Raw genomic sequence first — 12964 nt, 5'->3', positions numbered from 1 at the left:
TCTTTCAATGTGCTGCATCAAAACTGTTGATTGATGAGTTGAACGCCATATGAGGGCATCTTTCAGTTCTGTAGCAATCCTTCTCATCTGAGTTGATCTTGTGTATACGGAGGGCTTGTCCGTAGGGGATGGCTTCTTTAACGTGTTTAGGGTGGAAGCTAGAGAAGTGGAGCATCATGAGGCTATCTGTGGGCTTGCAGTACAGTAAAGTGCTGAGGTGATCGTCCTTGGTGGATATGCATGTGTCCAAGAATGTAACCGATTTTGGAGAGTAGTCCATGATGAGTCTGGTGGTGGGATGGAACTTGTTGATGTCATCATGACTGCACTGACTTTAGTACTGCCCATGATGAATATTGGGTAAGTAGGTATGGAGGGTATGGGTGTGCTATCGGACAACAAATTTTATGAAATTGGGCACACAAAATGGAAGCAGACTAAAGTTACATTCAGAGCCTCTCCACTAAGAACCACAAAATAACAGACACCGATCAGTAGGCAAGAGCATGCTTTTAGAATGTAAATGAGGGCTAGCACATAAGGGAAGCTGGACAGGATGGCACCTACAGGAACTAAATCTCCACCTCATCAAAATCAGCACCTTTAAAACAGTCAAACAACCCATGGAGACACCTAAAATTAGCATAGTTAAGGAAACATTCCTGGTCCCTCAAAACCTCTTTTGAGATCAATGACCCACCTATGGCTCAAACCCCAGAGATTCTAGACTATTAAATAACCAATCAGACAAAACAATTAACACACACCTAAAACAATTTCCTCAACACTTGGAAACATCGAGGCAGGATGGCTAAGGTCGAATACTGTAAATAAAGTATTAGCATTTGAATTGCATACTGCAGCGAAGTTCAGGTATAACTACAGCCTGCTGCGAGGGACGGGCAGCGCGCATTCAGGGCAGTCTGATTGTATGTCCTGACTGCGCTTCTCCATTGACATAAAAGAAAATAAAGCTGTGCCATTATTGAACTTCACCCTGAGTCCACAGTGGTCGTTTCGCCCACTCGCGCTAACAGGTGTAAGGGCAAAGGGTCATGGAGGGTTGGCATGCACTGATATTAGGTGGTCCTAAGAGCTTTCAGGGATTAAGGGGAAGGGTGTGAGGCATGAGTTGACATTAATTTGGCATTTTGGTTATGAGGGCTATTGGGTTGTGGGGGGAGGCGTGGGTTGGAATGAGTTAACTCAGCTGGGGCACAAGGAATGAGTGAGGTGTGAGGGGTGTAATGTGTGAGGGCTAGAGAGCCTAATTAAAACAAATGGGATGAAGTCTCAGAAAACTGAGGCAGACCTTTTAAACAGCTCGTTAATGCACTCAATAGCTCTGGTCATCTCCAATCTCAGTCTGGGAGCGTTAGGTGAGCCAGGCACAGAAAGATGTGTCATTTCCAAACATCTATTAAACACCTCAGGGGAGAAAAATCCAGACCTATGGATCCTTTCTCAATTTAGAACTGTCTAATGAATATTTCATAGAAGATAGAACATTACAGTGCAGTATAGGCCTTCAGCCCTCGATGTTGCACCGACCTGTGAAATCAATCTAAAGCCCATCTAACCTACACTATTCCAATATCATCCATATGTTTATCCAATGACCATTTAAAAGCCTTAATGTTGGCAAATCCACTACTGTTGCAGGCAGGGCATTCCATGCTCTTACTACTCTCTGAATAAAGAAACTACGTCTGACATCTGTCCTACAGCTATCAGCCCTCAATTTAAAGCTATGTCCCCCTCGTGCTAGCCATCTCCATCCGAGGAAAAAGGCTCTCACTGTCCACCCTATCTAATCCTTTGATCATCTTATATGCCTCTATTAAATCACCTTCTTCTCTCTAACGGCAACAGCCTCGAGTCCCTCATCCTTTCTTTATAAGACCTTCCCACAATTCCAGACAACATCCTGGTAAATCTCCTCAGCACCCTTTCCAATGTTTCCACATCCTTCCTATAATGCAGCGACCGGAACTGTATGCAATACTCCAAGTGGGGCTGCACCAGAGTTTTGTACAGCTGCAACATGACCTCATGGCTCCCAAACTCAATCCCTCTACCAATAAAAGCTAACACACTGTATGCTTTCTTAACAACCCTATTAACCTGCGTGCCAACTTTCAGGGATCTATGCACATGGACACCGAGATCTCTCTGCTCAACCACACTACCAAGTAACTTACCATTAGTCCAGTACTCTGTATTCCTGTTACTCCTTCCAAAGTGAATCACTTCACACTTTTCTGCATTAAACTCCATTTGCCACCTCTCAGCCCAGCTCTGCACCTTATCTATGTCCTTCTGTAACCCGCAACATCCTTCCACACTGTCCACAACTCCACTGACTTTAGTGTCATCCGCAAATTTACTAATCCATCCTTCTATGCCCTCATCCAGGTAATTTATAAAAATGGCAAACAGCAGTGGCTCCAAAACAGATCCTTGCGGTACACCACTAGTAACTGAACTCCAGGATGAACATTTCCCATCAACTACCACCCTCTGTCTTCTTTCATCTAACCAATTTTTGATCCAAACCAATAAATCACCCTCAATCCCATGCCTCCGTATTTTCTGCAATAGCGTACCATGGGGAACCTTATCAAACGCTATACTGAAATCCATATACACCACATTAACTGCTTTACCTTCATCCAACTCTTTGGTCACCTTCTCAAAGAACTCAATAAGGTTTGTGAGGCACAACCTACCCTTCACAAAACTGTACTGACTATCCCTAATCAAATTGTTCCTTTCTAGATGATTATAAATTCTATCTCTTATAATCCTTTCCAAAACTTTGCCCACAACAGAAGTAAGACTCACTGGTCTACAATTACCAAGGTTCTCTCTACTCTCCTTCTTGAACAAGGGGACAACATTTGCTATCCTCCAGTCTTCTGACACTATTCCTGCAGACAATGACAACATAAAGATCAAATCCAAAGGTTCTGCAATCTACTCCCTAGCTTCCCAGAGAATCCTAGGATAAATCCCATCCGACCCAGGGGACTTATCTATTTTCACTCTTTCCAGAATTGCTAACACCTCCTCCTTATGAACCTCAACTTTCTCTAGTCTAACAGCCTGTATCTCAGTATTCTCTTCGACAACATTGTCTTTTTTCCTGTGTGAATACTCAAACAGTAACTTTTCCAGTCAATATTTGTAAAGTTAAAATCCCCCATAACAACCACCCAGTTACTTTCACTCCTATCCAGAATCATCTTTGCAATCCTTTCCTTTACATGTCTGGAACTTTTTGGAGGCCTATGGAAAACTCACAACAGAGTGACTTCTTTCCTGTTTCTAACCTCAGCCCATACTACCTCAGTAGACGAGTCCTCATCAAACATCCTTTCTACCACCATAATACTGTCCCTGACTAACAATGCCTATCTCCCCCTCTTTTACCATCTTCCCTGATCTTACTGAAACATCTAAACCTGGAACCTGCAACAACCATTCCTGTCCCTGCTCTATCCATATCTCCGAAATAGCCAAACATCGAAGTCCCAGGTACCAACTCATGATGCAAGTTCACCCACCTTATTTTGGATGCTCCTGGCATCAGTTGTTTGTAATAATTACAGTAAATGCAGATTCTGATAAAATGTGAAAACATTTTAGGATCCAATAAAAGAGTGCATGAATGCAAAGCTTGGTTCCTTAAAATATCCCAAGCTGCTAAGAAACTAGGGAATCATTAACCGTCCAGGATGAGTCAATGCAAAAAATGCACTCAATTTGTATACTTCATTCCTGATTAAACTGCATGAGTTTAACCTTGCACTAAAATCTCAATGTTGGTTTACCATACCAAACACAATGGGTGTGTCATCGGACAACAAATTTTATGAAATTGGGCACACAAAATGGAAGCAAACTAAAGCTATCTTCAGAGCCCTCCACTAAAATCACAAAGTAACAGACACTGATCAGTAGGCAAGAGCATGCTTTTAGAATGCAAATGAGGGCTAGCACATAAGGGAAATTGGACAGGATGGCACCTACAGGAACTAAATTAAAGAACACATCCCCACCCCATCAAAATCAGCACTTCTAAACCAGTCAACAAACCCATGGAAACACCTAAAATTAACACAGTTAAGGAAACATTCCTGGCCCCTCAAAACGTCTTTTGAGATCAATGACACATCTGTGGTTCAAACCCCAGAGATTCTAGACTATTAATAACCAATCAGACAAAAACGATTAACACACACTTAAAACAATTGCTCCAACACTCGAAAACATCGAAACAGGATGGCTGAAGTCAAATACTGTAAATAAAGGATTAGCATTTGAATCGCGTACTACACCGAAGTTCAGGTATAACTGTAACCCATTGAGGGGGAGTCTTTAGAGCGCTTTCGGGACAGTCCGATTGTAAGTCCTGACTGTGCTTCTCCGTCGACGTAAAAGAAAATAAAGCTGTGCCATTACTGAACTTCACCCTGAGTCCGTAGTGGCCGTTTCGCTCACTCGCGCTAACAGGTGGGATTTTCCAATCCCATTTGTGCCTGCCTTGCTACATTCCAGTCAAAATTCCATTCACTTTTGGTGACATTGGAGAATGCAGCCACGAACAACAACAGAAGATTTTGATGAATATGTTTCCAGGTGTATTACCAGACACATTTTTATCTTTAGAATCAGGTGGCATTTTTATCTACTTAAGATGAAAGTAAAGGGTCATCTGGACTTGAAACATCAGTTCTTTTCTCTCCTTACAGATGCAGCCAGACCTGCTGAGGTTTTCTAGCATTTTCCCTTTTTGTTTCAGATTTCAGCATCCACAGTAATTTGCTTTTATAAGATTTGTCTTGTCTATCAGCTCTTTGTGCATCAAATCAAATGACATTTTGAACTCAGTTCTTAGTTTAATACTACAGTATAATACTGACATAAGCATTGCCAAAGCAGAAATCATGAAATAGGTTTGAGAGAGATTTTGTGAATATTTTTTAAAGTAAATAACAGAGATTCAAGAACGTGCACCTGCTGCAGCCATTAAGATCTGGTTCTTGTTTTGAAGAAACGTAAAAGATAACTAAGAACTTTATTGAATAGATATATTGGATATAGGGTACCTAATTAGCAGTAAATTTATGAAAAGGGAAAGAAACTGAAGAGTGACAATGTGCAATAAATCCCATTTGCAAAGCAGTTAGTCATCTGTCCTGAACATATTTCCTTTTTAATTAGTCTAAATGACTTACCATTTTGGCCGTGACTTTGGCTGGGATAAGTGACTCATTAGACAGACAGATGGTCTTTGGGACATCAGTCAGAACTGGGATCTTTCCCCAGTCAATCTTTGTGGAACTGAGATGAAGCACTGGTCCTTCACCTACGCAAGAAACGTGGACTGTCTGGTTAAAAAAACAGAACAAACAATGTTTTTAGATAACTTTCTATGTAGTAAATGGTAATAAATGGTTAACAATGGATTGTTATTAGTTAACTCAATGATGATAACAAATATATGGAATTACATAAAACTTCCAGTAGAGAGACTGACCATCTGGCCAAACTGGTCAATGTTTATGCTCCACATGTCCATTCTCCCACCATATTTCATCTAACAGCATTTCTTTGTTTCCTTTGGAATCTTTTATGTTCTGTAGATTCCGTTTTAAGTATCTGCAAATCACTTCAACTACTCCTTTGGTAATGATTTCACGTTTTTGCCACTCTTCGTAGAAAAGAAATTTCAAAACACATATCACATATGTACACATATATTACATGCTACAGGTACTGAATTTGACTTGGGTGTGGGCAGTGTTGACAAGGCTGCATTTATCTCTCCTCATTTATTCTTCAGAGATAGTGATTATGAAGCTTCACCTCATCAGCAATTATTTTTACAATTGAGTGGCTTTCGGGGCCACTTCAGGAAGTGATAAGAGTAAACCACATATGTGGGATTGGAGTCACTGATTTAAGCAGGGACAGACAGATCCTGAAGAATATTCATGAAACAGTTGGGTTTTTCCATTACTTAGCTGATTTTATGGAAATTTATTCTGATTCCAGCTCACAAATTAATAGATTGATTAAAATCAATTTCACACTTTGCCAAAAAATTATTGCTAAATCCGTATACATGAAATTCAGTGAGGATAATAGATCATAGCAGTATATTAAAGAGAAAGTAAAATGACAGGACTGTCTTTAGCTGAATATAGCTTAACTGTACTAGATACAGTGAAACCCCGATTTTACGCGCCCCGATTTAGTGCAAAATCGGATATAACGCGATGAACCTTTGGACCTGCAACTCAAAAAGATCCTGACCTAAATTCTTCCAACTTTCCCCATGTGTGTTCATCTGTAATAACCTCCCTGAACAAAAGGCAATGTCTACCTAAATGAATGATGCAGTATCCATTCTCTGTGAATGAGACTCATCGCGGAAGTTTGAACTCACGCTATATTCATTCAGAAGAAGCTGCGACTGTTTTGGAATAAGATGGAGGAGGGACTTTATATTTCCATAATATGGATTGAGTTTGTTTCCTTTAATCCTATTAACAGGTCAAGTTGCACTTTTTGCCTCCCGTTATAATGTTCCACAAAAATGGTGAGATTAATGTTGGAATAAAGCTGTGCAGGCTAGCACCCCGATTTAGCGCAAACCCGCTTTTTTTGCGATAACATTTTATGGACCCCAACCATTGCGTTATAACAGGGCTGCACTGTATTAGTGTTTACAAGCAATCAGTTACAGAGAGGATAATGCATTTCATGCAGTGAGTTGTAGCAAAAATAACAGATTACAGGCATTAATGTAATATGAAAACAATGGATCACATAATGTTACATGGAGAGTAATGGATCATAGTGTCTTACCGGGAGGATAAAAGATCATTAGCAGCATCTGAATGACAATGAGAATACTACATTATAGTCAGTGAGTTAGAGAAAGCAGAAAGATAATGACCATGAGTTACAGAAATAATAACAGTAAGTTACAGAGGAGAAAGTAAATTACAGGAAATGATGGCATGGAGAAGAGAGGAAGGTAGTAGGAGAGGGAGGAAAGAGAGTGAAGAATGGAAGAGAGGAGAATACAGGATGGAAAGGATGGGCAAGAATGCAGAGTGAAGGAAGGCGGAGAAGGAAATGAAACAGAGATGAGAGGGGAGCCATTTTTGTATTTAATTTTGAGAACTGTTAGAAGTTCTTATCAAAAGTGCATGAATAACATTGAAATTGGTGCACAGAATTTCTCAAAAATGAGCCAAGGAATCTAAATACGCTAACGCAGTGGCTTGAAACAATGGCCCAGCAAGCAATCCAGGAGTTGCAACTGGGGGTGGGGGAGGGGGGCAGTTTAGATCGGTGGGGGGGAGCAGTTTAGATCATGGAGGGGGCAGTTTAGATCAGAGTTGAAGGGGAACTTCTTCACTTAAAGGGTGGTGAATCTCTGGAATTCTCTGCCTGTTGAAGTGGTGGAGGCTACCCGTGACTTAAATATATTTAAGTCATGGGTAGATAGGTTTCTGATAGACAGGGGAATTAAGGGTTATGGGGAGAAAGCAGGAAGGTCGAACTGATCCACCTCTGATCAGCCATGATCTTACTGAATGGCGGGGCAGGCTCGAAGGGCTAGATGGCCTACTCCTGCTCCTATTTCTTATGTTCTTAAGAATAAGACGGAAGACCATCAAGTGCAAGGGCAAGGAAACAAGGCTCTTCAGCAGCCACCATTGGCTGAGCCAATGATCGGGTTGGCCAGCGATTGGGAGGCCTGCAGTGCAAGGCTACTGCACATGCACCAATCTCTGCTCTGACAGATCAGCACATGCTCAGTGGCCCACTCAGCAGTATGCTGTCAGTCTCTCTAGTGGGACTAGGTCTGCCCATTGATTTTTATCAAGATTCACATGCACAGAGTGTGGGAGATTCATTTTGAAAATCCCAGTGAGTTGTTTAATTGGCCACCATCATTCTTGACTGGATGTGGCAGGACTGCAGAGCTTAGATCCAATCCGTTGGTTGTGGGATCGCTTAGCTGTGTCTATCACTTGCTGTTTTTGCTATTTGGCATGCAAGTAGTCCTGTTTGGTAGCTTCACCAGGTTGACACCTCATTTTTAGCTGCTCCTGGCATGCCATCCTACACTCTCCACTGAACTAGCGTTGATCTCCTGGCTTGATGGTAATGGATGAATGGGGAATATGCTGGGCCATGAGGTTGCAGATTGTGCTAGAATACAATTCTGCTGCTGTGGATGCCCAGACTTGAATAGCTAGACCGGTTCAAAGTCTTTCCCATTTAGCACGATGATAGTGCCACACATCATGATGGAGGTTTTTCTCGAGGATTGTGCGGTGATCACTCTTACCGATAATGTCATGGTCAGACACATCTGCAGCCGGCAGATTGGTAAGGATGAGGTCAAGTATGTTATTTCTTTTTATTGGTACCGTCACCATCAGCTGCAAACCCAGTCTCACAGTTATATCCTTTAGGACCTGATCAGCTTGTGCTGCTGCCAAGCCACTCTCAATCCCAGCATTAAAAACCAGCAGGATTTACTCCAATTTTTACACAAATTTGACACTTAAGAATTTTTTGGGGAGAATCTCACCTGAGATCTGTCTGTGATAGCTTGCAACCAACATGGTGCTTTTCATTAAAGTACATATTTCCTCCTCTCCCTCAGCACTATAAATTCTAAAAGTAGTTGAAACTCAGATCCTGGCAATTCCGGGATGGTGATTAATGAGTAGGGAGGCAGTTTAATGGTCAAGAAACCCAGAAACATAGATTTCCCTTCTGTCCTGTCAATTTTAACTGGTTTAAGACAGCTTCAGTTTGGACTTAAAGTATTTCAAAATTTTAATTTTTCACCCAAAACATAGTTGTCTTGGAATTATAATTACCCCAGTTCCCCAAGATCTTGAACATGCACTTTCTGACAAATTCCACAAACCTGGAAGATTAGACTTGTGCTCCAGAACTTACTGCTCTCCTAGCCAAGCTCTTCCAGTACAGTTACAACATTGGCATCTACCCAACAATGTGGAAAATTGCCCAGGTATGTGCTGTACACAGAAAGGAATCTCACAACACCAGATTAAAGTTCAACAGGTTATTTAGCACTGCTTCTTCATCAGGTGAGTGAGGACTTGTGTTCACAAAGAGGGCGTATACAAACACAAACTCAATTTACAAGATAATGGTTGGAATGCAAGTCTTTACAGGTAATCAAGTCTAAAGGTACAGACCCTCCTCATCTGAGCAGATCCTGAGTATACACAGGGCATAGTCATTTAAACAACTATATGATGACATCAACAAGTTCTATCCCACCACCAGACTCACCATGGACTACTCTCCGGAATCAGCTGCATTCTTGGACACATGCATCTCCATCGAGGACAGTCACCTCAGCATTTCACTGTACCGCAAGCCTGCGGATAACCTCAGTATTCTCCACTTCTCCAGCTTCCACCCTACACATTAAAGAAGCCATCCCCATATGGACAAGCCCTCCATACACACAGGATCTGCTCAGTTCAGGAGGATCGCAACAGACACCTACAGATGTTGAAAGGTGCACTCATAAGAACAGATGTGGCACTCAACTCATCGATTGACAGTTCTGACGTGCCAGTGTGAAAAACCGCACCGACTTCCTCAGAAGACAAACACTGGACCTTTCGTTGTCCAGTACTTCCCTGGAGTGGAGAAGCTACGACATCTTCTCTGGAGCCGTCAACATGTCACCGATGAAGACAAACATCTCGCCAAGGCCATCCCAACAGCCCAGTTCTTGCCTTCAAACAACTGCACAACCTCAAAAGGACTATTGTCTGCAGCAAACTACCCAGCCTTAAGGAGAACAGTGACCAGGACACCACACAACCCTGCCACAGCAACCTCTGCAAGACATGCCAGATTATCTCATGTGAAAACACTATCCACCATGTACACGATACATAGTCTTGTGACTCGGCCAATGTTGTCTACCTGATACGCTGCAGAAAGGATGTCCCAAGACATGGTACGTTGGGGAGACCATGCAGATGAATGAACACTGCTTGATAATCACCAGGCACTAGTGTTCCCTTCCAGTCGGGGAACACTTCAGCAGTCACAGGTATTCAGCCTCTGATCTTCGGGTAAGCGTTCTCCAAGGCAGCCTTCACAACACAGGGCAACGCAGAATTGCTGAGCAGAAACTGATAGCCAAGATCCACACACATGAGGATGGCCTCAACCGGGATCTTGGGTTCATGTCACACTATCTGTAACCACCAAGACTTGTCTGAGCCTGCAAACTTTCCTGGCTGAAGGCAATACACACCTCTTTAACTTGTGCTTGGCTCTCTCTCCACTCACACTGTCTGTACCTTTAAGACTTGATTACCTGTAAAGATTCACATTCCAACCGTTATCTTGTAAACTGAGTTTGTCTTGTATATGCCCTGTTTGTGAACACAAGTCCCCACTTACCTGATGAAGGAGCAGCGCTCCAAAAGTTGTGCTGCCAAATAAACCTGTTGGACTTTAACCTGGTGTTGAGAAAATTCTTACCATCTTTACCCAGTCCAATGCCAGCATCTCCACATCCTGTACACAAAAGGCAAGACAAATCCAACCCAGCCAATTACTGCCCAATCAGTCTGCTCTAAATCATCAGTAAAGTGATGGAAGGGGTCATCAACAGTGTTATCAAGCAGCACCTGCTCAATAATAACCTGCTCAGTGTTGCCCAGTTTGGGGTTCACCCGTCACTCAGCTCCCGATCTCATTACACCTCGGTTCAAACATGGACAAAAGAGCTGAATTTCAGAGGTGAGGTGAGAATGACAGTCCTTGATATCAAGGCCACATTCGACTGAGTGTGGCATCAAGAAGTCCTAGCAAAACTGGAATCAATGGGTATCGGGGACAAACTCATTGCTGGTTGGAGTAATACCTGGCACATAAGAAGATGGTTGTGGTTGTGGAGGGTCAGTCATCTCAGCTCCAGGGCATCTCTGCAGGAGTCCCTCAGGGTAGTATCCAAGGCCCAAAAATCTTCAGCTGCTTCATTAATGGCCTCCCCTCTACCATAAGGTCAGAAGTGGGGATGTTCGCTGATGATTGCGCAATGTTCAGCACCATGCACAACTCCTCAAATACTGAAGCAGTCCATGTTCTACTGCGATAAGACCTCGACAATATCCAGGATTGTGTTGACAAGTGGCAAATAACATCCGCGCTACACAAATGCCAGGCAATGACCATCACTAATAAGAGTCATAGAGTTTACAGTGTGGAAGCAGGCCCTTCGGCCCAACTTGTCCATGCCACCCTTTTTTTTAAAACCTGAAGCTAGTCCCAAATGCCCGCATTTGGCCCATATCTCTCTACACCCATTTTACCCATGTAACTATCTAAACGCTTTTAAAAGACAAAATCATACCTGCCTCTACTACTACCTCTGGCAGCTTGTTCCAGACACTCACCATCCTCCGTCTGAAAAAATTACCCCTCTGGATCCTTTTGTATCTCTCCTTTCTCACCTTAAACCTATGCCCTCTAGTTTTGGACTCCCCTATCTTTGGGGAAAGATATTGACTATCTAGCTGATCTATGCGCCTCATTATTTTATAGACCTCAATAGTATCACCCCTCAGCCTCCCACACGCCAGAGAAAAAAGTGCCAGTCTGTCCAGCCTCTCCTTATAACTCAAACCATCAAGTCCTGGTAGTATCCTAGTAAATCTCTTCTGCACTCTTTCTATAATAGGACGACCAGAACTGTACACAGTATTTCAAGTGTGGCTATACCAATGTCGCGTACAACTTCAACAAGATGTCCAAACTCCTGTATTCAATGCACTGACCCATAAAACCAAGCATGCCGAATCTTCACCACTCTGTCCACCTGTGACTCCACTTTTAAGGAGTTATGAATCTGAGCCCTAGATCTCTTTGTCCTGTAACTCTCCCCAGTGACCTACCATTAACTGAGTAAGTCCTGCCCTGGTTCAATCTACCAAAATGCGTCACGTTGCATTTATCTAAATTAAATCCATCTTAAAGAGGCAGAGAGTGGGGGTCAACGGGTGCTATTCGGATTGGCGGATGGTGACTAGTGGAGTGCCCCAGGGGTCGGTGCTGGGACCTCAGCTTTTTACCATTTACATAGATGATCTGGAGGAGGGAACCGAGTGTAGGGTGTCGAAATTTGCTGATGACACCAAGATTGGGGGAACGGCAAATTGTGCGGAGGGTGTGGAGAGTCTGCAGAAGGATCTAGATAGGCTGGGCGAATGGGCCAGGAAATGGCAAATGGAATTTAATGTTGGCAAGTGCGAGGTGGTCCACTTTGGTAGGAATAATGGTAGGAAGGATTATTACTTACGTGGCGAAAAACTGCAGCAGGCGACGGTGCAGAGGGACCTAGGGGTCCTTGTGCATGAGTCGCAAAAACCCAGCTTGCAGGTGCAGCAGGTGGTCAGGAAGGCGAATGGGATGCTGGCCTTCATAGCGAGGGGGATTGAATATAAAAGTAGGGAGGTCTTGCTGCGGCTGTATAGGGCATTGGTGAGGCCGCAGCTGGAGTACTGTGTGCAGTTTTGGGCGCCGCACCTGCGCAAAGATATTTTGGCCTTGGAGGGAGTGCAGAGGAGGTTTACTAGGCTGATACCAGAGTTGAGGGGGTTGAGCTATGAGGAGAGGCTGAATAAACTAGGCTTGTACTCGTTAGAGTTTAGAAGAATGAGGGGAGATCTCATTGAGATGTATAAGATGATGAATGGGATGGATAGGATAGAGGTGGAGAGACTCTTCCCGCTCAGAAAGGACAGTAGGACTAGGGGGCACAGCCTCAAGATAAAGGGGGGGCAGTTTAGAACGGAGTTGAGGAGGAACTTCTTCACTCAAAGGGTGGTGAATCTCTGGAATTCTCTGCCCGTTGAAGTGGTGGAGGCTGCCT

General features: G+C 43.2%; 1 protein-coding gene across 1 annotated transcript in view; it reads right to left on the bottom strand.

The window, feature by feature from the left end:
* The window catches only part of hydin (HYDIN axonemal central pair apparatus protein), a 1114396-nt gene that overhangs the window by 669087 nt on the left and 432345 nt on the right, over positions 1 to 12964 (bottom strand). Inside the window, exon 18 of the mRNA XM_080187991.1 lies at positions 5241 to 5393. Coding sequence (XP_080044117.1) covers positions 5241 to 5393 — 153 coding nt within the window. The remainder of the gene's footprint in view (positions 1 to 5240; positions 5394 to 12964) is intronic.

This window comes from Carcharhinus amblyrhynchos, chromosome 4, assembly GCF_965287045.1.
Source record: "Carcharhinus amblyrhynchos chromosome 4, sCarAmb.v2.hapA, whole genome shotgun sequence".
In the NCBI taxonomy this organism is placed as follows: domain Eukaryota; kingdom Metazoa; phylum Chordata; class Chondrichthyes; order Carcharhiniformes; family Carcharhinidae; genus Carcharhinus; species Carcharhinus amblyrhynchos.
This window is presented reverse-complemented; position numbering and strand designations above follow the sequence as displayed.